This window comes from Melospiza georgiana, chromosome 3 (genome assembly GCF_028018845.1).
Source record: "Melospiza georgiana isolate bMelGeo1 chromosome 3, bMelGeo1.pri, whole genome shotgun sequence".
In the NCBI taxonomy this organism is placed as follows: domain Eukaryota; kingdom Metazoa; phylum Chordata; class Aves; order Passeriformes; family Passerellidae; genus Melospiza; species Melospiza georgiana.
In genome coordinates, this window is record NC_080432.1 from 114,742,614 (window position 1) to 114,769,954 (window position 27,341).

The 27,341-nt window shown below is 37.8% G+C and overlaps 1 protein-coding gene across 5 annotated transcripts in view; it reads right to left on the minus strand.

Annotated features, from left to right (window-relative positions):
* Nucleotides 1-981: 981 nt before the first annotated feature.
* The window catches only part of EPHA7 (EPH receptor A7), a 165,747-nt gene continuing 139,387 nt past the window's right edge, over nt 982-27,341 (minus strand). For 2 of the 5 annotated variants that reach the window (XM_058021174.1, XM_058021173.1), the window contains exons 11-17: nt 25,802-25,987; nt 25,176-25,237; nt 23,968-24,177; nt 22,758-22,907; nt 18,780-18,973; nt 17,520-17,675; nt 982-3,936 (exon numbers count right to left, since the gene is read on the minus strand). In XM_058021174.1, the coding sequence (XP_057877157.1) occupies nt 3,741-3,936; nt 17,520-17,675; nt 18,780-18,973; nt 22,758-22,907; nt 23,968-24,177; nt 25,176-25,237; nt 25,802-25,987 (1,154 nt within the window). In that variant the 3' untranslated portion in view covers nt 982-3,740. Of the gene's footprint in view, nt 3,937-14,224; nt 16,345-17,519; nt 17,676-18,779; nt 18,974-22,757; nt 22,908-23,967; nt 24,178-25,175; nt 25,238-25,801; nt 25,988-27,341 lie in introns of those variants that run through there. The other 3 variants (XM_058021176.1, XM_058021175.1, XM_058021177.1) reach the window with 2 other exon arrangements.

Below are 27,341 nucleotides of genomic sequence, written 5' to 3' on the forward strand. Positions count from 1 at the left end.
AGGCAATAAGAAGGTCTAAAATCTACTTTTAAGGTTTCCAGTTAATAAAACACAAATGACAATAGTTTGAAGTCCTCCCTCCCCCAGCCTTAAAACATAGAAGTGAATTATAACAATTGGGTACTTAAGTGTTTGCAAAGATTCCTGGACTGAAGCATGAAATAAAACAAAGGATTTAGGCAAAAGTACTTTTATTAGTAGTAAAGGGAAGTGTGATATCTAAGAACTGTCAGATGAGAAAGTTTGATACAAAATGCTTTTTGTAATTTAAATCAGTAAGGAACTGCCTGGAAAGAACTGCAAAATGATTTCACAATTTTCAATGCCCTTGGCCATGAAGGAGTGATGAAATCTGATAAAACAGAAAGAACTGAACAAGGGGTAAATAAGTCTAACTCTACACACACAGGCAGGGACTACGAATTAACTATTGCTTGAGAAGAAAAAAATAAGGAATTAACATCAGACATCTCTCTGAAAACATCAAGTCAAGCACCCAGTATCAAGTAAAAATGTGAAACAGGATATTTGGATGATTAAGAAAGAAACTGTAAACAAAATAGAAAACATATATATATATATATATATATATCACAGTATAAATACACTGTATCGCTATATCACTGTATAAATACATCATACACTCTTATTTTGAATTATTCATGCAGCCCTGGTCATTCTGCTTCAGGAGAAAGAAGGGCACGAGAGAGAGTGAAGACTGACAGAAGAAAGAAGTAAATTCACAGAATATAGGACAAATTCAGACTATTCATCATAGCGCACTGCCCTGATTTGGGAAGTATTTGAACTGTACATATTGGACATAGAGCCCTGGAGATGTCTGGCAGTGGGCAGCTGAAGGTGTCCCTGATGTGCAGGGATCAGTGGAGGCCTTGAAGCAAGGCTGTGCCCCCAGCCAGGCACACAGGGCTGCTCCAGTCACTGCAGCTGTTCCTGCTTGATGCACCACCAAGGGTCTTCTGGAAAGGACTGACAGGCAACATCAGGGAAAGATTGTGGGGAGAAGTATGGGCAGGGCTAGAAATTAATAGATAGGCAAAATAACCATGCTGTCCTTCAGTCTCAGGATACATTAGAGTAGTTTGGGGTTTTTTTTTTTTTCAATCTTTTTCCTGTAAAACCTTGTGGCTACTGAGGTAGCTGGTATTAAATCCCTTCCCAAATCATGCATCCAGTTCGGTGTCTGAACCCAGAAGGTAGGTCAAACTGCATTGCCCAGAGGCTATGCCACATTTCCCAGTGGAATTCCTTTTTTTGTTTTTCTTTTTTGGTATCAGAGGGTGGTAAGGTGCCACACAGCTGAATCCTCTCTCAGCACCACAAGTTGGGCAGGTATAGATAACCTCCACATCTGCTATCATGCCAGAAGCAGTGGCAAAATTATGCAAACTCTGGAGCTTGGCTAAATAAAATTAGTAGAAATATTACCTGTGTTTTGATATTGCTTTATGTTGTGCCTCTTATTGCAAAAAGTTGTATATAACTGAGTTAATGGAGTTCCTTCAAATATGTAAAAATGATATGCAAAAAATCTGTATCATGGGGTGATATTATCACACTACTTTGCAATCCCATTTTTAATGATAGATGGATTGTTATAAAACTTTGAGCTACATTAATTGAAGAATTATTTAGGCAGAGAAGATTTTGGTAAATTGACGCCATGACTATAGGATTTAAATCCAGTATTATTTTGATGACTGTGGAGAGAAATTACTGAGGTGGGAATCACTCTTCAAGCACTGCTGAGCATTGAGTTCACTCTCTATACCCCATATGTTCTTAAGCAGCCAAAGTTTTTACACTGACAGAGAAGGTCTTGTAAACCTCATTGCTAAAATGGTACCCTGAGATGACAAAAGCTTAATTAACTTAAGCAAAGTCCAAATTGAAGAAAATTAAAAGAAAGTGCTTGGCCATTGCTGGCATTTGGGAACCCAATAAAGCACCATTTACCAAAATCTTCAAGCAAATGATGGACAAATCCAACCAGTTAAGGATTTTTGGTAATATTTCAGCTATGACCTTCAGTTGCCTCCTCCTCACTCAAACAAATTATTTTAATCTTGTCCAGAGTCACCATTCTCAAACAAGGACATTGTCTCCATGAGACAAATCATTCCACTGCTAGAAGAAACTAAAAATGGGCGTCATATTGATAAGGTGTCACAACAAACAACCTGATATCACTCTGGTATACATTCAAGATGAATGACTCATGAAAAGCTGTGTTACCCTGAAGGAGAAGAAAAATTTACCCAGTTCTGTCCTCTAAAACTTACCGAAAAAATATAATGTGCAAGTACTTATAATAGCCTAAACATCAATACTTTGCAGTCAGAAGTACCAAGTGAAAAGTGTCTATCTATGCCATAGAACACTTCATTAACAGCAGCAGTCTCTCAGCTGTCACACCAGTACATCTGCTAAGCTATAACTACGTTCAGGAACAGTTTCACTGCAGAGGGAAAGATCTGAGCCTTTCCCGCATGCTTTCTATAAACCTTTCCAGGCAAAATGGAAGAGCTTTGAGAAGGATTTGTGGACACATGGTCTGCAGCAAAAAAGTGACTTCCTGTGACTAGATCCAGTTAAAAATTCTTAACGTAGTTGGCAAAATGCCTTTTCTCAGGGAGACATAGAAACTGGCTTTGCTCTTTGCAGACCAATCGTTAGACATGTCTGATCACAGAAGCAGAGGAGAAGGAAGTGAGGAAGAGATTAGAGTGGCCACTTTTCAGCTTTCTTACTCCTGAAGAATTCTTACCTTGGAAATCAGGGTATTTTAAAATGCCTGACAGGCTGAACATGGCAATTTTGCTATTTCTTTCTAAAAATACCAATTTTCTAAAAAAAAAAAAATCCACAACAGAAAAACCAGTCCTAAATAATTAAAATAATTTCCAATTTTATCAGAAATTTCATGAAAATGTATAATATGTATTTTTTTCCACAATGAGCAAAATCCCCTTATATTTTTCTGTAATACTGAAATGATTATTTTCAGCATTAAAAAAAAAAAAACCCTGTTAAAATGTTCTTCTTTCCTGTTTCCATTTCACTGTGCGTGGTATAATTTCTTTCTGTTCTAGAATGGAAGGACATTTCAAAATGTCCCAGATTGGCTGGAGTATTATAATTTTGCTGAATATTTCTCAACAAGGCCTATTTGTAAGTAGAGGCAAAGACTCACATAGATTCATCTGCAGGAGTATGACTAACAGAATGCCCTCTGCCTCTTGCTATCCACAAGGAGCATCAGTAGGAGTAAATCTGCATCATCACAGCTTAAACTTCTTCCCCAGCAGGATCTTTGGAAAAGTTTATTTAGCTGCTTCTCCTTCTCCTTTGCTCTTCTATATACATATTTTATGTATAAGAGGGGAGCTAGAAAGAAGATGGGGAAGCAGGGTTATGTTAGCGTGAGGAGCTTCCAGGGCAGGCTTCCAGGGCAGCTTTGCTGGCTCTTCTCTCCCTAGCAGCATCGCCACGTCCTGCTTCGCCATCCTCCTGAAATCATCATGCTCTTCAGATGTGGTCTTTCATCCTTGTCATTAGTCATAATCCTCAGTTTGTCAGATGTGTGTTCTGGCCTCTCCCACACACCTCTGTTTACTCTTCCTCCTGTTGCCAGTCTGTTCCTCCCTTCTTCTCCATTCCTTTCCATGCTTCTTTTCTACATTTCCATTCTCTAATCCCAACTACAGTCCTTATGGGCTTTAAAAAAATGCCTCATAGCGTTCACTGTGCCTCCAAACCAATCTCATGATCTTATGGTTATAACTCTTGCTTTGCTTCCCCTTCCTGCTTCCTTTGTCTCCTGCCATTATGCCATTTCTATTCAGGCTGTCATCTCTTCTGGAAAGGGATTTTTCTTGTTCTCTGTTTTGCAAAGCACCTGGCATGTTTTTGATTCTGTCAAACAAATAATAACAACAGATATGAAATTTGCAGTGCAGCAGAATCCTGATATCAGGAAGTAATAGAGGCAAATTACACTATCATTTTCATTGCCATGTACACACCACTATTTTACAAAAATTCTCATGGACTGGGTAGGTAAACATCAATAAACTCAAAAATTCTCAAGCAAACACCTCTAACATGAAGGAAATGTAGCTGCGTTTCACGTTGGATCTCAATGAGCCACAGGGTTGTAATTGACGATTTCAGTATTGGAAACAAAGGAAATAAATGAATGAGGTGCAGTTTTTCAGATGGGGACTAGGGTAAAAATCAAGTACCAGGAGAAGATGTTAATAAGTGTTTGAAACAAAGAAGCAGGACAAGGGTGGAATGGGTGTGTTAAATTAAACTCTGCTTCATTAAAAAAGCATCTTCATTAAAAAATCTATCTACACAAGGTAGATAGATTCTAGCATCTAAGCTAATAAAAATAGAATCTCCCTTAGCCCAGTGTTATCAGAAGCTCTTGGTATGGCTGAAGAATCTTATAAAACATTTTAACTGACTCATCTCAGTCATTATATGATACTTGGCACCTGAAGACAATGTTTATGTTACTTGTGCTGCTTAAAAAGCCCCAACGAAACAAACCCAGAGCTGAAAAAAAAAAAAGGGAAAGAATAGGATGTGGATTTTACTGAACATTTAGTGACAGACTAGTCATATGAAATCTCTAAACAATATAGCTTTAGCACTAATGGATGTAGGCCAGGACTGAATGTAAATTATTTTATATATGGCTAGAAATCTCTTAACTAAATTATTTGAAAATTCCTGGGAGAAAAGCAATTTGTTATAGACACTGAGACAAGCCAATGTAACACTAATACTAAAGAAAAATAAACTAGCAGAGGAATGTCCCCCTGCTATACCAACCAATATACTTTTAGCTGCTTCCAAAGTAGTATCTGTCATTCCAGCACATGGATTACATTATTTAACAGTGTGAATCAAAGGGAAGAGACTCATTCAAGAGAAGAGTGATATTAACACATCATTGCATGACATACATCTCTGTCACCAAAGTGGAAAAAAATGGGAGCAAGATGTTTTACGATAAACTGAGAAGAGGATCTGATATTATTGATAGCCATAATATCTGAGGCTTAACAAACAAAAAGAAGATCTAGAGAAAGCAATCTGATGGAGGGACAGAAAGTTTTCTTCTGTCTCTAGTGAAGTGTCCTAGGGACTAATTTTACATTAAGGGAAGGTATTAACTAAGCTAAACCTCATTCCTATTAGTCTTTTTTGCACTTGCCCTTTGAAGCCCTAGTAATGCTTGGAATGCATGAGAAAAGAATTCATCAAAAAGGCACTCTGAGGAGAAATCTTTTCAAAACGGAAGAACTTTTTTACTCTGATAGGTCTTTTTACTATTTTGAAGACAAGTAAGCCTTTGAATTAGTAAAAATGATTGACATGTGAATTTAGTCAAAGCTAATTGTAAATGGTAGTCAAAAATGTGACTTTGATGCATAGGTACTTAAAACCTCAAGTTATATTTTTATTGGCTCTCTCTCACCTGATATTTCTTGGGCAGAACCAAAACAAAGCTCTCTAGATCAAGAGATTGGTGAAATAGGGTCCAGGCCCACCCTGGACTGTGGCCCAGCTTTACTCTGGGCTGCCAGTAGTTCTCACTGCTCAAGTACCAGTTTCACCAGGTGCAATAATGAAGCATGAATGAAACAACAGTGAAACACCAGCGAATGGAGATGAGGATCCCTGTGCAACGCGTGGCAAATGAACGAGATAATTTCCGTGCATCACTGGGACCCAGCTGCTCAATATCAGAATGGTTTGTTTCTAGCTGCCGTGCTGTCCCACATTGTTCCAGATTTGAATTAGACAGTCTACCTCCCTGGAAAGAGATGGAAACCCAAAACAGTTTGGAGAAACTAAAGGCCAGTCAAAGACAGTAGATAAAGCCTCTAAAGTGAGGATAGGGCTTCAGTTCTTGGTTGCTCCATCTGTATGGCTGGATTTAGCACTTATTTATCCAGTCTCTGGTACACACCAAGGCCATATCCAAAATCAATAATGAGAGAAAAAAGTTACCACCCACACTGTGACCTCCACATAAAGGAAACCCCATGAGAGCCAGCTCTCCGAGTGCCCTGGGTAAGCTATCATGTGTCCCAACACTAAATCAGGATGTGTCAGGGATTCACAGCCCCTAACCTGCTCTGAAATTAGATCTCTAAATTCATCCTTTCAACAGGAGATACATGTGAAGAAGGATCAAAGAGATCACATGCACTTTATCTAATATTTGAGCAGCGTCAGAATGATATGGCAAAGCGTGGTGCCTGCAGACTGAGATACTAGCTCTTCTGGAAAAAGGCCACTCAGGGTCTTCTAAGAAAAATCTCCATTTTACTCAGAAAAACCGTCCATTCATTCCCACAGAAGTGTCATAAACAAGATTTTCTGAGGAAGAAGGAGGGGATTTCTGAAAAGGAAAGGTGCATCAGGACGGGAAGGGATGGTACAGTACAGGAAGGAACTTCAGAGGTAATTTTGGACTAGGCTTATCCTAACCAACCTTTTCCCAGGCAAGCAGCTGCAGCTCAAGGTGTCTGGTAACCAATGAATATCAATATATATGAGTCTCTCCTTTCCCACACCAACCCTTTTTAGAGGTTGCAAATATCATGTTGGCCTTCTTGTAATACCTGCCCATTGCACAGTAGTGTAGAGTCAGTCTTTCTATGCCTTTCTCACCCAAGAGATATGTAACATTTCCACAAGTTCCAGAAAAGTAGGCCATTCATCAAATCACAGGAAAATAAGGTGAGTCTTATCCATAAGGATGCCAGGCAGGTATTACATGTCTGTCCATCAACATCCTGAACCATGGGCAGCCATGATCCAGCTATCAACAAGCATGAGGGGAGTCAGTCTGTTGTCTTGTTCTGGCATTTATGCTAAAAAAGGAGAGAGAGTGAGCCCAGTAACAGCTGGATGTCATCTCTGTGAGACATCTTCCTACTTGCAGCAAACAGCTTCTACCAATTTACATCATATTCATCTGCTTACTAATTCTCACTGACTTTAGTTAACAAGGACTTCTGTCGCCAAAAAGTGCTTTAAATTGAAAATAATAGCAACAACACAACAGAACTTAGGTCTAAGCACTGCCAAATGTAACATATTGTTTTGCAAAAGTATGCTGCAATGGTTCAATGACACATTTACACATACCTAAGTCTTTGCTAAGATATCTGGCTTCTTTTTACATATATATATATATGTGTATATATATATTCTGTATGTGTATGTATATATTATATATATATATATATATATATGCATTCTTAATATATATTTAATGTATATATGTAATCTTAAATTCAAATAACTTGACAGCATCTGATATTAAAAAAAAAAGATAAATTCAGCTTTGCACAATCCTATTCAAAATATACAGGTGTAAAAATGGTATTAGCTACTTTAAAGGCTTACTTTATACAGATTTTTCTTCCCTTTTCAATAATTATTAAGATACTTTGCTGTACTGAAAGCAGGCAATATTTCTAAGGTATATCTTCTTGCTTTTTCAGCAAATAATTCAGAAGCAGATGACACAGGTCAAGCATTAGTTTTCACATGATTTTCAACAATAAAGCTATATTAATCCATAAGAAATGTTTATAATAGTACAAATGAATGTGAAGAGACTTTCCCCCATTCATTGAGAGGAGTGTAAAATCACAAAAGGTAACTCTTTTCTCCTGGTTCCCTGACATAATCCCTTCACCAGGTGGGTTTTTTTTTCTGCCATTCAGCTCCCCCTTAGACTGCACTGCCAACAGAAAGATTTTGACACTATTTTAAATACACTCCATTAGCTTGTTATACTGGTGTTAACTGGGCATTCCATGTAAGCCTGACATTCTGCTCTTCTGCATACAACGATTCTCCCCACTGGAAACACACTTCTTTTTCTTGTTTGTTTTGATTTGTTTTGACCAACACTAATGACTCCTGCACTTAGGAGTGGTCTCCCTGACTCGTTGTTGGTTGTAGACAGACATTGCTTTTGTTGGTGCTGGGTAGCAAATATTCCTTCCTCAGGATCATCTTCCACTGACCCTGCAGGGCAGCATGGGCGCTGCTAGCTAAGTGTTAATGACTGATGCCAGCTGGGGAGAAACTGAGGTAGAGCAGAGTGCTGCCAATAGCTTCCATGGCTGAGGAAATATCCCTCAAAGGCAGCTCTGCACAAGGTGACAAACCCGGACAACTGCAGAGGGAATTCGGTGTTGGGACACTCAGGTAGCGACTGCAAGGAAGGCACTGCCTGGGCGTCATCCTGCTGCTAGGAAAGCGGTTTCACGGGATAGCAGGCAGCTTGTGGCTGAGAGTTTCAACAAAGAGCACACAGCCTAACTGGGATGCCTTAACCAGCAAGCAAGAGGCATAAAAGAGGATTTGCCTCTTGCACAAATTTAGGTAATGTAGGCATTGAGACAATTATTTCTCTTGAAAAGAGCACTACAAAGAAATGCCTGAAAGCTATTTTTTATTCTCCTTCCCTGCCTCCATTCCTGCTATTGGCAGTGGATGAACTGAAGTGTAGGGAACCTCTGTAGTAAAGAGCAGCTTTTCCCTCCACAACAGCAATGAATAATTTCTCCACAGCACTAAGTGGTTAAGGCCCAGTAATATTAAAGGAGAATCCTCATTAGGAATACCTCTCAGTGCCTTGCTGGCACAATTTCTTCAGGTAGGCATATTGGCTTGGATTTTAATGTAACCCTGTCTTTTTCTCCAGCAGCCTATGAGGGTACAAATATTGTCTAGTAGCAAAGGAGATGCTGCTATTTTGTATAGATTAATATAAGGGATGATTTATGGGCTCCTGCAGTAAACAAATCAGGAGAGAGAACTGGAATGAAATGGCCTGAGGGCAAGAGCTCTGCAACTCTTTCACTTTCTGAACAAAATCCTAATCACCCAATCTCTTAAAAAATGCCATTTCTAAGTGGTCTTCAGGAGGAATCTGGGTGATTTTGCTAAGTTTCTTCCAGGCAAATCAGATTTCTCATGCAATGTACTATGAGAGACATCAGGGGAATAACACATTTAATTTATGACTATGACTGAAAGGAATATGCTGGAGAGAACAAATCTGAGATTCCTGCACCTTCTTTCTGTTAAGCTACATGTGTGCTCTTGGCACAGGCTGTTTGTCCCTGAGAAAAGGAAATGAAAACATTTTACAGCAGACATGTCAAAATGGACATGCAGCCCTTCAGGAAGCCAGTGGAAGTTGGCATAGTAACAAAGGTTGAACAACAGTCAAGAAATTGCCTGAGTAATGTTTCTACAGGCATGAAATGAGAGGAATCAATGTGGATACATTCTATCTATCTATCTATCTATCTATCTATCTATCTATCTATCTATCTATCTATCTATCTATCCATCCATCCATCCATCCATCCATCCATCCATCCATCCATCATCTGTCATTAAGTCTAGACTCTTGCAAGCCAGGTTTGAATGTTTCAGTAAAAATAATGGATGACTTTTCTTCTCAGTGAGACCGTTTCTTTGGATCAGGAAATTTGTTCCTTAATGTAAATTCATGGTTTTCTCCATAATTCTAAGGAAGTAATCACAGAATCACAGAATGGGCCAGGTTGGAAGGGACCACATTGGGTCATATTGTCCAACCTCACTGCTCAAGCAGGGTCATCGTAGAGCACATAGAACAGGATTGCAACCAGATGGTTCTTGAATATCTTGTGAGAGAGACTCTACATCTCTGGGCAATATAATAACAAGATAATTCCTATTGCACTTGCTCAGTCCTACAGACTCTCATCATTCCTTCTGTTTTATTTTGGCACAATAAAGGGAAGGCTTTAGTTATGGGCTTGGGGCTATAATGTCTCCAGTTTATAAATTACATACTCGGAGTCATGGAACTCTAATACCAGTAGCACACATAAGTGTTTGGGCACAGCTATGGCTCATAGCACTGTGTGTGTTTTTCAGTGTTAGCCATGTAATGATTCATCAGAGGACCTCTAAGTTGTAGTTTTTTATTATTAATTATTATTAGCAGCACAGCTCTACAATTGGTTATTTGGTTCAATTAAATAACCAAGCCTTGGTCTATGGATGAATAGATTTTCTATTCCTGATTTAGCTCTTCTGGCACCAGGCATTATGTCTTGTTTTGTCCAAGATTCATTTGGCTGGCTACACAAGTTTTGCCTGGCTGTATCACATCTTTTTTCATAGTCTATCAAGTCATCAGTTATTTTTTAACTTGTGCTTCTTTTTTGGTCACTTTAATTAGACATTAATTTCACCCAATTTGTATGGTATAAGTGCTAAAATCTGCTATCATTATACAAGACTTAAAGAGAGCTACTCTAAAATCATCTGAGAGTAAATACCATCACAGTTCATGTCCCATTTTCAGGCTTTTATTGTAAAAATCTCCTTTCATGTCTTGATTTCAAGTCTGCTTGAATGAGTTGTGTATTACCAGTTGCTTTCCCATCTGTCTCAATTTAGTCTCTTTGACAAATTCCAATCTGTCCTGAGGAAAAATCAGAGTACTGAAACCACTCTACACTACATTATTAGATATATTATATTAACAGTGTCTCTTTACTTAAAAAATTCACACTCCTTAACTCCCCTGCCAGGAATGTCCTGTGGAACCCTACAACTTAGACACTGAATGACTTCACAGCTCTCTTTCCACTCCCTCCCACCTTCTGACTTCTCACCATGTACCAAACAAAGAGTTTTCATCCATAATTTCTAACCTTTCATAATCTTGTTGGATGTAACCTACAGGGTGTGCACATCACTCCTTTCACTTTCAAACTGCCTACCCCTTGCCCACCCTGAAAGTGCTCTGAGAATTTCATGGATATTATAGACATGCAAATTTTATCCATTTTGTTTTGTCCCAACAGATTTGGCTCTAAATGCATGTGTCAATTATTTTAACTTAAAAGTCTCATAAAAACAAATCCAGAGGAAAAACTCTCACAAAATTAGCTTGCATTCTGCCACAACTCTTTCATCAGGATATTGCAATTTGTATGCCTGTGGTTTAATCATTTATATTTTTCAAATCCTTGTATGGAATGTGTTACAAAAATGGGGAGCCCTGTTATAGTTTGGGTTTCACAGTCCACTTGTTAGATGAGGTTTTTCCTTCTTTTTTCCTCTAAACCATTGTATTCCCTCCCCAATCCATTTTTGCAGGAACTCTAATTGCAGAACTGCCTATTTCCTAGTAAATAGACGGCTGCACTATTCAAACAGTAAAGATCTCTGTTTAAAAGTAATTGTTGGCTACATTTAAAGCCCTTAAGGGATTACAAGAAAAAACATAGGCTGCAGCCCAGGATTTCTTGTTTTACTAGAAACTTGTTTTTGGCTAAGGCTTTTGAGTAGTCTCAGAAATCTCAAATATACCAAATGTAGGTCCACTACAAGTTAGTGGGGAAAAAATTCACCTGTTTCTATATATCAGTTAATTGATCAGAAATGCAATCCTAACAAGTCCTGAAGATGGAGAAAACCTGTTGTGATAGGAGCTCAGCAAATCATAGCACCAGCTCTCTGAATACCCCTGCAGCATCTGGTGCCAGAATGGCTCATGGGCAAGAATTTGTATTACACTTTTCTAAAACAGCACTTCTCATTCTGTATGGGATTTGTTCTCTTCCATGAGAACCTCAAATGTCACTTGTTTAAAATAAAACAAGTAAGAGAAACAGCCCAACCAACAAACAAAACCCACCAAAGATCAAACGCATATCATGAGCACACCAGTCTTAAATCACATGCAGGGAAGCAATGAATTAAGGATGTTTTAGCTCTAACATGTCACAAGCATAGCTTTAAAAGGTGAAATGTCCATTTTTTGGCCGAGTTGCCCTTCAATCCTTTCACACAGCCAGTGAACTGCTTCATGTCATTACTGGGCAACAGAATGTGGGCTGAACCTGCCCTTGTGGCAGGGTGTTCCTGTATCACCTGGCATTACGGCTGTAGTGACATGATCACCCTCCCAGCAGCAACCCAAAAGTCACGGAATTTAAATCACTCTCAAAATTGCTATATATGAATTACTTAGAAAGTTAAGGACAAATTATTATTATTTTTTTATTTCAACTACTAACCAATAAATGTAAAAAAATACCAACAACAAAACAAAAATAAACCCCGTTCATCCCCCACATTAAAGCAATAGATTTGTAACATTCAAAACAGTGGAAACTATTCATTGTATATTACTATTAGTGGAAAAAAGCAAATTTAATTTAAAATCACTTTTTCAAACTCCCTCAGTGGCTTCCAGATAATTCAAGCTTAAACAAATATAAAAAACCTCATTTTAAATTGAAAATAATACAGACAGAGCTCAATTATTGAGATATTAAGGGCAACATTCAATTTGAGATACATTTAAGCATCTTTGCCTCCTGGAGATTTTACATGACAAGGCTTTAGATAAACATGGTTTTGCAAACAGCAACTATCATATCTGATCACATAACCTCTGGACTAAAGCAGTAGGTCAGCAAATATTTCTGATTATTTAAAATATTAAATAACTGTAATTTACTAGGCGGGTCTTCCTCAGAACAATCACAAAAATTTTCAAGAATTGATATCCACATACAAAAAGCATTTAGATGGCCTGTTACAAGTCTCTGAATAATAATAATAATATTAATAATAATAAAAAATCACCTCTCTCTGTAATAAAGCCCAGTTTAAATACATTCTGGGATATACCAGTGGTGGAGGAGCTGCCTTTCTATGACACTCGGCTTACAAGGAAAACTGCAGCAGCCAAGGACAGATAGGGTAGGAATCACTTTACCTAACTTTAGCTATATAGATATTAGACGCCTAATTTTAGCTAATCATCTGGCTTCCCTCTACCTTCCCTCTAATGGAGATAAGCATTCCCAGAGGGAGATTCATCCTGCTTTTTTTTAGGCATCTCTCTTCTAGATGCTCGGAAACGAATAAAGTCAAGAAATATGAGTCTCACTGACAGCCTCATAATCTGTCATTAGCAATGCACAATGTCCAAATTCCTTGAAATAAAGCCAGAACTGAATTTTTCTTTTCTTTCATCATTTAGCCTTTCATTCTCCCCTCAACCCAACTTATTCTTCAGTTCCTTCCATGAGCATCAACTTTCTCTGGCACTTCTTTTTCTTACCCTGGACTGTGTTTTCTGAAACCCGGGGAACTGCAACTGATGTCAATATTTTGCTGCTCTACCAGTTACAAATCCATTTACATGCATGTGCTCTAAACTGCAGTAATGATCTGAACATGTAGATAAGTTATCTGATTGATTGCGGTTGATCGCGATTGTGCTTTCTGGGTCTACTCTACCACTTTCAAATGTGTAAAAATCTGTGGCAACATTAAGGCAGTCAAGGTATATAGATGAATGCTAAAATATATTTACTATTCAAAGAAGATGGCTTAAATCAAACCAGGAAAATTAAGGAAGAAATACCATTAGGGCCCTCACTTGTACATGCGTGAGCCCAAATCACCACACGTGCTTTGAGGCCTCTGTGCTTCAGAATATTGAACAAGTCCTAAGGGCGAAGCCTGGCCTCAACTCTTTTGCATTTAGGGTTTGTAGATTCTCAGCAATAGCAGCATTGCTGCATCGCACCTTTGATGACCAAGCCCTTAGAAACAGTAGCCAAGATTTATAAGGAAGCAGGTGTCTGAACTTAAAGACTCCTGAATTCCTAGCTGGGTGCCTAAAGCAGCAGCAAGACTGTCAAGCACCCTGCCCAGCTGCCCACAGATGCTCACCACAGTAGTGAGGCACTTAGCATTTGTTATAACACAAAATGGATGTTTATTAATTGTGTATTTTTTAGTTTTGTTCTAATGGCTACTTGAAGTGCCTTGGCCGAGTGCTTGCGTGAACTAATTCCAATATTGGGCATGCCGTCTACTCTGCGTCTTACTCCTACAGATTTTTTTAGAAAATTAATTTTAATAGTTAAAAAACCAGCTTGAGCTGCATACGTGAAAATAACTCCGTTACGACTGAATGACAATCTAATACGAAATAAGAATAGTCACCATTTTTTCTTACTCTGCCCAAATCCAGGCAATAAATTAGGCTTCTCAGCATGACTGTAAAGTGCTGTGAATTGTATAAACAATCATATATGGACACTGAAAAATAACCCTTATGCACATTGCATTATAGTTCCAAAAATATATTTACAGTCTATTACAAAGATTACAAATGGAAGTGTCTATGTATCGGGATTATGCTAGTTAAAAGCTTTTTACAGATTTTCTTCAACAAAGGTGGGTGGGGACAAAAAATTAGTATAACCAAACTGATTTTTCTAGTGAAACAAATAAATAAAATGACAAATATAACACTGTACAGTGATCTAAAAAGGGGGAGAAAAAAGGAAGGGGGGGGGGGGAAAGGATGCATTTAAGTTTTTGATAACTATCTTTGGTCCTAAATGTGGGAAAACACATTATGTAGCACTGAATATACATGTTTGTTTGTGATGCTCTGCAAGTAAAATAGAAAAATATAGTGCATTTTCAATGTATTCAGAGCTCACTACACATAAATGTGTGTACAAAACAAGACAGTATAAATAAAATTTACAAGTTTTACAAAGGAACATTTACAAGGTTTTTCTTTTGTTTTTTATTTTTTTTGTGTGGATGCCCACATTATCAAACCAGACCAATTTATGACTGATCCCTGGGATCTTTCTCTATCAAAATCAATAGAAGCAGCCCAATTCTCTTTGGAAGTACAGCATTTCATTGCTGGGGTAGTTCACAATTTTCAGATTTTTTTTTAAAGCATTTCTCTCTGGTTCATGTACATTTTTGCAATATCTGTAAAGACTCTGTTCATTATTGCTTATGATAATTAAATATTTTAATCAAACAAAATTTATATATAAGTAAATGGTGTAAAAAGATATTCCATTGAGCAGCTACCTTTGCATCTCTGTTCCTGATGAATGACCCTTGTGTCTGTGTGACCATGCACACGCGTGTTCGTCAGAGCAGCACAAGCTTGTAAAAAAATTGAAAATTCTGAACTGCCCCTTGTCTCATGCTCTACAGTTCTCATATAAAAGCTATGTCCTTATTCTGACAGCTGGACTGCATACGGCTTAAACTCACAGAAAATATACACCAGCTATTTCTCTTAGATTTGCTAACGCAGAGTACTGAAAAAAAATGTGACGTGCTCAGATTAAATGGTTTAGGTAACACTGGAGAACTGCACCCGTGCTCTGAGACACTCCTACAATCACTGGTCCGTTCAATGCTGTGTCTCAGCAGGTTTACAGCTGTAGATCTACATCTTAGAACATATCTCAGTTTAATTCTAGTCCATTAAAATCATCTTGCAAATGATTTGCTAAAAGTGCCTAGAACTACGTAGGGGTCATTATTGCTTTTCTTTTTCTTACTTTTTTTTTTCTCTTTTATTTTCTTTTAAAAGATAGCATATGTATAACTTTAAAAAATTCTTTAAAAAATATCAGAGCTCTTGGCAACTTGCATTTTCCTGACTCCCTGCCAATTAGCTAGCCATGTCAATACGGTGTTGATTTAACAAAAGGAAATGGCACAAAGGGATACCAAAGTTCGGATAGATATACATTGCTTGGTCATGCTTCTTAAATCTCTAGGAACTCAAATTCAGAGGTACCCAGTGTAGTAATGTGTCATTGAATTAGCACTAAAAAGGTCCAAAGATATAAACATCATACTAAAAGAAAGTCTTTATGAAGAATAAACACAAATGATTAAAAAAAGATTCAGAAATCACAGATTTAAGGAAAATATTTTGTTGAATTCAACAATAATATCATGATTTTATCTGACAAATATATTCTTTTTTAAATTTTTATGTACATTTAAAAAGTCTATTAGATAAAAAGGAGGTTAGAGAGCTCAAGGTGTTTGTATGTTTATTCAGGTAGTACTTTGTTTATTGTCACTGCTGTTTTCCTTGCCACCACTGGTGGATCCTAATTCCCTTTTCATAAATTCTGGTGGCACTTAGGAGTTCAAGTCTGTAGGTGCTTCTTGTAGCTCTTCTATTCACTGCAGGAAGGACCCAGGAAATCAAGTGTCTTCTAGCAGCACTTCATATATACTGAAGGCCAGTGCTGTTCTCTCAGTCTGTCACCTCCCTCATAAGGGAGAAATGTCTATCACACTTGGATGCCAGTGCCGTGTAAATGTAGCATTTGTGCTCTCATAGTCTGAATGCTGCTCATGATTTTCTTTTGATGACCAACCAACGTGATCCCTAAACTCATCACATCCCTGGGGAAGATAAATGCGTACATTGTTAATTTTTCAACTTAGACTGCTATTGTATGGCATTCAACTGTGAGTCAAAGCTACGCAGTGGTTTGGACTAGGGGGTTCTGAACTACACGGAAGCTGTGCTGTAACCTCAGCTCAGTACTGGGAACTTCATACAGGCACTGTTCACCCACGAGTGCAGTTACATGACAGGTGTCATGCAATTGCACTGTGTGGGTCTCCACATTTGAGAAAGAGGTCAGTATGTTTTACATGATCTTATCTGATCATCTTATGGTGTGTCTGTTAAGGACACCCGGAGACAAAGACACTTCTCTTGTAAAATACTTGGGGTGGTTTTCAGGACAAAGTGATGTATAAACAGAAGATTTTGGGGATCATAGTCTGTTTCCTAAAGAGATGCCTAGATGCCTTTGCATATTGACACATACCCATCATGCAAATGAACGAGGAGCAGCAGTTTGAACTCCGCCCCTACCAATGCTAGAAGCTTGTGGACTCTGACAACAGTTCCCAAGCTATAGGCTGGGACCCCTGGTGACACCAAGTAGATAAGAATAGGGTTGAACTCTTGAGAATATTGGGTTAGAAACTTTTTTAGAAACCCACCGCTCTCTAAGAGGAATTACATGTGTTTGGCAACCACCAGGACAAGAACGTTTTTTGCAGGGTGTCAAGAAGACCTGTTTTAAGATGACAGTACTGATACAGGCCGTGTTTGCCTTCAGAAAATTGTTTTGCTTCTACAGACTTATCCTGATGCAAAGTCCTGTCTTGCAGGACACAGACAGCCCCCAGCCAATTAGAAGAAAATGCCACATCTTCCCAGAGCACATTGGGAAAAAGGTACCAATTAGGTGGTGGAGGAAAAATGGTTATTTTCCTATACATACATACTTTGGAAGGGGCCACATTCTCCCTCAAATTCTAGTCCCTTTGTGTTATTTCAATTGGTCTGAAAGGCAGGGAAAAACGTGATGCCACACAGAGGTAGCAGGGTATTTGCCCTTTCATGAGATGCTCTAATACAACATCATCAGCGGCTAAAATGGCTGATTTGTCCCCCAAGTACAATGTTTGTACTCAAGGTAAAGTTTTGGAGTTGAACATTGTGTATTGTTGTACCTAGAAATTCCCTAAATGCAAGTTAAACATGCCCAGTACTAACTTACTCAATAGTCATCCTGGCAACTGATTCAAGAGAGTTGTAGCCTGCTGCTGTGAAATTATCCTTATATCTTTCCATCTTAATAGCTTGTAACCATTCGCCTACGGAGCAGAAAGTGGTAAAATCGGGAGTGTTCTGGTCCAGAAGAGGGCTAATTGGTCTATGGAGAAGGAAAAAGGAAAGTAAGTTGTTTCCAAAGAGAGTAAAACATCAGGGAGTATTTAGCAAGGTGAGAGTCAAATAAGTTTTGGGTATTAAAAATGTCGAGAGTAGAAAGTAATAGGCCTTTATACACAGTTTAGATTATTCTGTGAATAGCTCTTGACTGCTCTGTGGCTCACAATATGTACTTCCTAAGCTTATTCACATAAAAGATGAAAGGTCAGAGTGAGCAAAATCAGCCTAATGGACTACTGTTACCAACAGAAAATCAACCTTATTACCTAGCATGACAGCAGCTGTCTCTATGTTGCTGGGTAAAATAAAGATGCTATTCTTTTACACATCTTAGAAAATATAGTAGCAGCTACTCCCATTTTTCAATTGGATGGGACAAAACAAAGACAAGGGAAGAGCAGAGACACAAAGGCTTAAGGTCACACAGCAAATCAGTCAGTAGAAGAATCAGGAGCAGAACACAGGCCAGCTGATTCCCTAGTACAGTGGTCTAGCTAGCAGATCAAAAGATTACCATGATTAGATAATTCACCTGAAATTTATGAAGAAGCCATTAAAAACTACATCATGAAATACAATGAGATGCAATCACTGAAAGAAGTTAAAGCCAGAAAATGAAAGATAAAAATCTAGAGTGTAGCATGTCAAGGTACATTGGCCAAGCATGATATATTGTTAATTACTATTTCTACTGTAGCAGTTCCTAGGGCAAGGGATGCATCATATAAACATACAGTAGGCAATGATCCTTGCCCTCCAGACTTTATAATTTTAAGAAACAAGGAAAACACAGACTAGTGGCGAGAGTGCGGAAAGATGAGCAGGCAGTAGTTTACTGAGAAATGTGTTAGTTCTGCGATATTTATTTTGATTTGTTTTTTTTTTTTCTAAGAAAGTCCTTTTTTTGGCTTGTTTAGCATGGTAAAAAAGAAGGGCAAATGAGGGAAGAGAAGAACAGGGGACAGAAAGAAGGAAGAACTGAAAGACAGATGAAATAAATAAGTGTGAACTGGAACCAGCCACCAAGCAGAACATCCAGAGTCCAGCCATGTGCACTGATAAGAACACACACTAAAGCTTCTCTTACCTGCTACAGGTTCCCAGGGGGGTTTTCAAGCTGTTTGGATTTCTAATCATTTTGTCCAGAATGCCAACTATCTGCTCAAACTTTGGCCTTTCACCGCGCTCCTTCTGCCAACAATCCAGCATCAGCTGGTGCAGTCCTGCTGGGCAATCCATGGGTGCTGGCAAACGATAGCCTTCTTCAATTGCTTTTATAACCTAGTAGCCAAAATAGTTAATCATTTTTCATCAACAGTAATATAAAGAATATGTATTGCTACCCAGTTCAAATATCTAAGAAAAAATAAAATAAAATAGAATAAAATAAAATAATCAATAAACTAAAATTTGCCATTGGTGTTGCAAAAATGTGAGTCGGTTGTTTTGACACTAGCCTTCAGGTTTTCAAATAATTCCCACAGCTTTATCTTTGGGCTTATTTAGCATATTGTTCTATATGTGCAGAACATAGCTATATTACCTAGACAAGTGAGTAGCAGGGAACAACAATTAAATTCACTGAGGGAGCAGCAGATAGATTGATAAATTGAGTTATTTCAGAAAGCATTATTACTAGCCCCAAGGTTTTTATGAAAGAGTGTGTGGTAGAAGCAACTGACTTTTAAATGAATGGATATCTGTGCATGCACGTATAAAATACAAGAAGCCTGAAGGTATTATAAAAGGATCCAAGAAAAATGTTTAGCAGATAGAAATTGCTAAAGAAAAAAGTTGTATTCTATGTCTAGCCATGTTATATGAATGATAAAGCAGCAGAACTGTGTGAGAGAGAAAGACCTGGGTAAATGCTATTTTAATATATCACAGAAAGTTAGATTTAATAAGAGATGCTGCTAGATGATGATATGATCAAAGGACAGCATAAATGTCTGAACCAAGAATTACACCCACCCGTTGACTTCCTTAGCCGAGTCCATTTGGATTTAAGTAAAAATAAAAATGGATAAAGTAAAATCACAGCAAACTGCTGTAAACCTTGAGGGCAGAATAAAAAAAGCACATCAGGAAGCAAGGCAGATAAGAAAAGCTAGTGAAAAAGGGCTAAAACACTGTTCATGGGGGATTTCAAGTATACTGACATTGACTGACACAGCAGCATTAGAATTGCTAAGGAAGGGTGCTTGTTCCTGAAGAGGAGTGCATAGGACTGTCTTCTCCCTCATTTTGTATAGAAAACAAGATCAGAAGCTGTTCTAGATGTAGTTCTGGGATGTAGATCTGGTATGATAAACAATGTTGGTGAATATCCAGGTTTTAGTAAAAATAATAACCTCAGAAAGAAAATATTTTGTAGGTGGTGTGAGAAAACGCAGAAGTAGTGGACTGCAAAGTAGACAGAACTGCAGACAATACAGAATGACCTTCAAAAAGCTGGCTGAAATCCAGCCAGGTTTTGTATCAAAACCTTTTGCATAAAAGAAATTTTGTGAAAAGAGAAGGTATAGCCCAGTGGTAAGGCACTGACTGCAGTTTTGTGTCACAGAATGTCCTTTTGACCTCAGGGAAGTTGCCTCATCTCCCTAGGCCTCAGCTTTCTCTCTGAACATTTAGAATGACAGTACTGTCCTACAGCTCAAAAATGACTGAGAAATATTCAATTCCTGCAGAAACATTCACACCTTGAAGACTGAGTGCAGTGACCTTTTACAAACGTTGAAGTTGTCTGTCAGGGAGGGTGTGGAGAGAGGTTTTCTGCAGAAGAACAGGGAAATTGGAAGAACAGAGCTATATAGTGAAGAAAAACATTAAAAGTAAAATGTAAGATCCTTTAAAGCTATATTAAGAGGAAAAAGAAAAGAACAGCTCCTTATGCTTAGAAGTAGTAGTGGAATGAAAGTGAAAAATAATCTACAGTGTGTACAGGACGATTGCTGTGCTGTGAAAAGTAATGCAGGGATTTCTGACCCTCTAAATAGTAAAAGGTATTAAACACTTTGAGCATGCTATGCATGATTTACTACAAATGAAGTAGTTGCTCAAGAGGTCAGAGGACAGAGATCACCAATGAGAAATTAAAAAGCAGGTGCCAGCAACAACAGCACTACCACTAAAATATCTAATACCCTTAAAACTGGCAAACTACACAAGACTCTATCCAAGAATGCAAGGGAGAGTGAAAACATGAATGAAGGGATCAGAACAGGAGTTCTCCCCATTCACTATGAACTGCAGATAAACCTGAAGCAAACTGGGAATCAAGATGATGATGATGATGATGATCTTTCTGAAAGGTGTTACTTCACAATCAGCTTCTCTGATATGTATTCTGAGCAAGAAGGGTGAACCTGGGAAATATGAAATAATGAGTCAGCTAGAGATAGATGGAATTGCTGTGAATATCCAAAACACTGAAAAAATATTCTAAAATATTGATAACTAAAGTACAACAAGTGTCCACTCTGCTAAGAAAGGAGGAGGTGTGGTTCCAAACATCAGTACTCAAAGAAAATTATATAGATGCAGGATTTTTTTTTTTTTAATAGGCAAACCTACAAAGAGAAAACAGCTGGAGTTCTCACTAATAGAATTGATTTATATTATCTACACTTCCCACAATTTGTTTTTTAAATTCTGCTTTTGCTGCAAAAAGAGTAAAAGGGGATACTGTTAAAACTATGCTTTTACCATAAGCAGGCTGAGGATGCAAAACAGCATAGAAAGGACTGGGTCTGGTTGGTTTATATACTAAATGCCAACAAGGAAGTATTAAATAAGGGTAACTGGACAATGTGATGATGTAACTCTGTGTATATGGTATAAAAGAACATGTCTGAAGATCACAACATACAAGAATATTTGGAATTTTACCATGCAATTGATGCATCTTTTAACTATGTGCTATTGAAGAATATCATGAAAGATGCTAAAAAGGGATAAAACTGTAAGAAGTGGCAATTAGCTGTTTTTTGAAAACTGTTTTTTTCATGTGTTTTACATGCAGTTTTCAACAGAGGAATACTTTTCAAAATCTAATAAGAAGCATAAAGATATCAAAATTTCTCCTCTGTTTCAAAGTTTTTCCTTATTGTTCCCTGAAAGATAGGTAAGGTTTGCCTTTGAGGCATCTTACATTCCTGTCAGACTTCTTTTATGTTTGAATCTAGTACAGAAGGAAGGTGTCAAAAGAAATGAAACTCTACTGGGTGTCTGGGGAATGTAAATATTTCTCTTTCTCTGCCCCAAGGACTTGTTTGCCCATATTTTGACAGTCCATGAAATCTTTGACACTGAGACCTGTCAAATATTAACAACTTTGCACTGTGCCAAACTGACTCATCATCTACACTTTTATCTTTTTTTTTTCTAACTTTGATGTTGATCATTCAATCAAAAATTAAAATAACAATTAAAAAAACCACTCAAGCTCCAACCTGAAGAACTTTAAATGACACTCTTTCTGACATCTATCACACCTGTATGGCTTTTTCCTGTGTAATTTCTATATTAATAGATACTCCTGTCAGAAGTCAAGATTAACACCCATCTGTTCTATTACTGCTGACCTGTTGCTCTGGATCATATTTTATGCAAACAAGGGTACTTTTAAATCAGCATAATTAACTTGAAAAAGCCAAAGTAGGTCATTAACTGCCACTCAGACTTCTAACAACTTTTTTCAAATGATTAATCATTGCTCTAAGGTCAAAAACTTCAGAATTATTTTTTATTGGAAAAAAAATTAATTCTTTTCACGCTTAAGCATAGTAAAGACCCCATATTACTATTTTGATGTTCCAGTTTTAATTGATACTTAGGACAGAAACCTACAATATCCATGTGGTAAGAAAAAAAAAATTTGATTTTGGTAAAAAGTGAAAGGTCTGTAACTTTTTCATTTTGTGACAACCACACAGTACTTTGATAAGTCTTATTTCTAAACCAACATTTTATGCATTTATAGTGAAATACATATGTATGTGCTTGCAAGATGTAATTTTGTTTTTGCTAACACACACGCACGCTCATGAACAGACAAACCTACATCTTGGTTTGACATGTCCCAGTAAGGCCGTTCTCCATAAGACATTACTTCCCACATAACTATTCCATAACTCCACACGTCACTGGCTGATGTAAATTTGCGGTACTGAATGGCCTCTGGAGCTGTCCATCTCACTGGAATTTTTCCCCCCTGTGAAAAAAAGAAAAAAAAAAAAAAAAAAGGAGAAATTTCTCTTTGTCACCCACAGAATTTTCAGGTCATCTTCCACAGAATGCATTTACCATTATTTCCATCAACATCAAGAGCACCACTTACATGATCTGCCATGGCGGACCAATTGCAGAATTTTCAAACCTGCCTAAGGAAACTCAGTATCTTAAAACACTCAGAACATAGACACTTAGATATTTGTATAAGCTACCCTGAATGAGTTTCTCTGGAAGTGCTTGTCCCTCCACTGATTTTAAAGGGCTGCTCAGGTGTCTGATTTGCACTAGCCATTTAACTCCTGGCTGGCTGAAGCTAGGTGAGGGGAGTCCCAACCCGTGCATGTAAATCCCACTGACGTGTCACATGGCTCCTCCAAAATCTTGGTGTGACACTTTTAAACCAGAGCCCAGCAGCAGGAGTGACAGCCGTGGGCACCGCTGTGCTTTCCTGGATCCCTGTGCCTGTCGGAGCAGATTCCAGGGGCCCCTCCTTCCCCCAGCATGGGAAAACAGGTACAGGTACATGGGTGGGAAAGTGGAGCTGGCCCAACAAAAGAATAAAGAGCATAGTGTGCCTGATGAATGCATATTTAAGAAAAGCGTCCCACCCAAAAGCAAGGGAAAATACAGCAGTTGAGCTTTGTCACAGACTAGCCTCCAGCTAGTCTCTCCCTTTGGTGAGATAAAATCTAGCCCGAAAAATACTAACAGCCTACAAATATTTTAATTGACTCATAGTAAATTAGATGTTTAAAATGTTTGTGGGTAAAACTTCCTTATTTGTTCAATCAGAAAATCGTGAGAAATGGAGTAAAGAAGATACCATACAAAATGTTTAGAACTTACTTAGTCAATAAAAATTATGTTCTTATGAAAATATTATTCCCTAACTAGAGACAGATGTCTGCAGAGACTCTTCCTTTTGACTGGTTAAAACCCCCCATCAATTAATGCAATTGTCTTATCTGTACTCTCCAGAAGATACACTTCTTCTAAATAACCATATCTCAAAACTGTTAAAACCCATTGATTTATCTTACGGTTGTAGTGTAGACAGCCTCTGGATCATCTTCTATAACTCTGGAAAGGCCAAAGTCTGATACTTTACAAACAAGGTTGCTGTTGACAAGAATATTGCGTGCTGCGAGATCCCTGTGCACATATCCCATATCGGCCAAATATCTCATTCCAGCAGCAATTCCTCGCAACATTCCCACTAGCTGAATGACAGTAAATTGCCCGTCATGTTTCTGGAGGGAAGAAAGGAGCAGCAATTCTTGTTAGTATAGCTGAGAAGAGAAATAAGGATCAGTTTTATGTCTTCAGCTTTCCATTATTTACTCCTTCTGTGGCAAAGAAACTCACCTCAAACACACTTTCTTCAGATATAAAGCAGAGCATCCAGTTGAGAAATGTGTGAGTAATTAATGTATTGGCAGTAACAAAACTTGCTAACCACTGTATATTTCTCACCAACTCGTGGCAAGGCACTTCCAGGAGAGATTATCTAATGAAGATTTCCTAATGTTCTTAGAGCTTTCTTCTATGCACTTCATCTCACAGAATTATTTGCATCATGAAAAAAAGAACTATCTCTTTTTTGTAACCCTAGCTACTGATAATTTTCATTCACAGCTTGGATTTTATTAAAAAAACCCCCAAACTGTTCTCTATAGAGAGTTTACATATCATCTCACCCTGACATGCATACCTGGTAAGGAGTCAGAACTGGCAAGTTCAGAACACATTTAAACAATACTAAATTGTTGTGAATTCACATTTATTTTTTCCTTGTTCATCTCTTAAATAGAATTGTAATTCATGTAGAGATTCTTTTATGCTGATTTCCACCATGCTGACAGAGTAAAACTCTGCTCCCAAATGGGCGAAGATTTGACTTCAGGTATCAGCAGTTTTAACTTCAACTGGTGACTACAATAAAATGCACCGTGTCTATGCCACACTAAATCACATAAATTCCAAAATGATCCTGTCTGATCTTCTAATTTCTGATCTGGCTTTGCTGAAACAACATAGAGAACCTGCTAGAATTGGTCAAAACTCCATTTCAACCTGAAAATCATTTTAATTATACTTAATTAAATATGATAGAAATATAATTAATATTTTAATTATATATGTATATATACATATATATACACAGGTATAAGAAATATTTTGTAAAGTGACAATATACAATATATGTGACTTTAAATATGTTTATTTAAGATTTCATTTTAGTACTCACCCTAAGAAAGGCATCTAAGGCCCCATTCTCCATGTATTCTATTACAATCATGACTGGTTTCCCTGAAAGAAAAGAAGACAGACATTTGAGAACAGCAAAAAAATGGAGTGCCTTTTTTTGATAAAACACATGCTATTCTTTTCAAGGACTGAATCATTCAGACACTGAACATTTCTGAGCCCTCCAGCACTGTTAAAGAGCTCTAATTTCTTAAATATCTGCATGGAAAGTGGTCATGATTCATAAAATCGAACCATACAAATCAAAAAGTCAGTGTGCTCTCCCAACTCCTGCTGTGTGAACAGGACTCTGGAATAATGACACTTCAGACTAGTTAAAAGGACATGAGAAACCTTATCTCTCTGCATGGTCTTTGAGGCTAAATGAAACTAGAAAAATAATATGTTTCAAAGTAGTTAATCTTTTAATCATGTGTGCATCTAAATTTTTTTCCTCAGGTTGTAGCATAAAGCAAGTATTGTTTTGGTTAGTTACGCATCAGGAGAAAATCCATTAGGAGTGTGTGGTCTGTTTATAATTTGAATCTCTGACCACGAATAAAGCAGAGTACTTTTACTTTCTGCCATCGTGTTGTTATTTGACTGGCAGACTGAGCTGCTGCTTACCTCTGGTAACAACTCCTTCTAGGTGAACCACGTTGGGATGGTCGAACTGCCCCATGATGCTTGCTTCACACAGAAAATCCCTCCTCTGCTTTTCAGTGTAGCCAACCTTCAGAGTTTTTATGGCTACTGCAACGTCTCTCTTGCCAGGAAGCTTCAGACGCCCACTGCACACTTCACCAAACTCTCCTGAAATGAAGCAGATCAATGCTGAATTACTCTGAATACCAGGATTTTTTTTTAGGCCTTGATTCAAATAGTCACCTAAGCGTGTGTTTAAATTTAGTGCGTTCATATTTGAAATGGGTTATTTCGGCATGCGCCTTAAATGAATTGCTGTCCCCTATGGAATAAACACTTCTGTTAAGCCAACTGACAAGACTATTATTTGAATATTTTAAGAGCCTTGCTAACAATTTCTTGCATTTTTTCAAAAACAGAAAATAAAGAATGAAGTGGCTTTCATAAGAAAACACTATTATTGAAATAGTAATACCATTCCTAAGTAAAAATGTTATTCTGCTCTACATGGTTTCCTTGCTATCTTTGGTTTCAATGGGCTTTTTTCTTTCAGAAGTCAGGTCTTGCAGAGCTGCTTTTAATTTAGCATCCTTATGGTGTTAAATGAAGCACTACATTATTACCTTCAAGCAGCATAATTTACTGTACAGATTATGAAATGAAAGGTGTGACTTATAACAATTTCGTTACATTAAACAAACACAAGTAAATACTGCAAGTTTGTAAAAGGCTCTAAACTAACAAACAATTGGAACTTGAAGAAGCCTGTGATAAAAAAGACCAAACAGCCAGCAAGAACACAAAAAAAGCCCCAACAACAGAATCTCAAGAGAAGTAATTGGATTCCATCAGACAGAAAAGAGGATGGAAACATGTGAGATGTGGAGCTGAATGGCAATATATCTACCTCACTATTAACGAGATTATCAAAGATTTAAGAATTGTCCCTTGCCTCACAGCTGTGTCAGCAGAGAGCAAAAGTGAGATCTCCAATTCTGCAGACAGGAAGAAAAATCTCCTTGTACACAGAGAAGAAGAAGGTAGTAACAGATGTTACTGAATAAAAGATTAACCACAAAGATATTTAATAATCTGGTACTTCACAAACTCATCTGGAGTTTGAGAGACATGGTTCTAAGTCCCTCCCCCAAACCAAATGAAGTCAGAAATTTCTCTCCTGCATACCTGTGGAGTGCCTTAACATTAAGTTATTACGTATACACAAGTATGCAGACAAACCTACACCTAAGACATGTTTTAGGATGAGTGCTGAAAAAAATGACTGAACTAGACATGACCTGCACAGAGAGTTTGATTAGGGAATCCTTTTGTGAGAAACTTTGTGGGATCAGGACTTTAGTGGACATGCACACTGGCAAGGTGTCTGGCTGTCAGTGGAGAGAAGTGTGCTCGAAGTTGGGCTGAACTCCTGAAGAGATAGATGTTGGGGTATTTTAATGGATGGGCTGCAAAAAATCTTGTTTATGACACCATCAGTATTTGAACACTTCTGTTCTCCTAT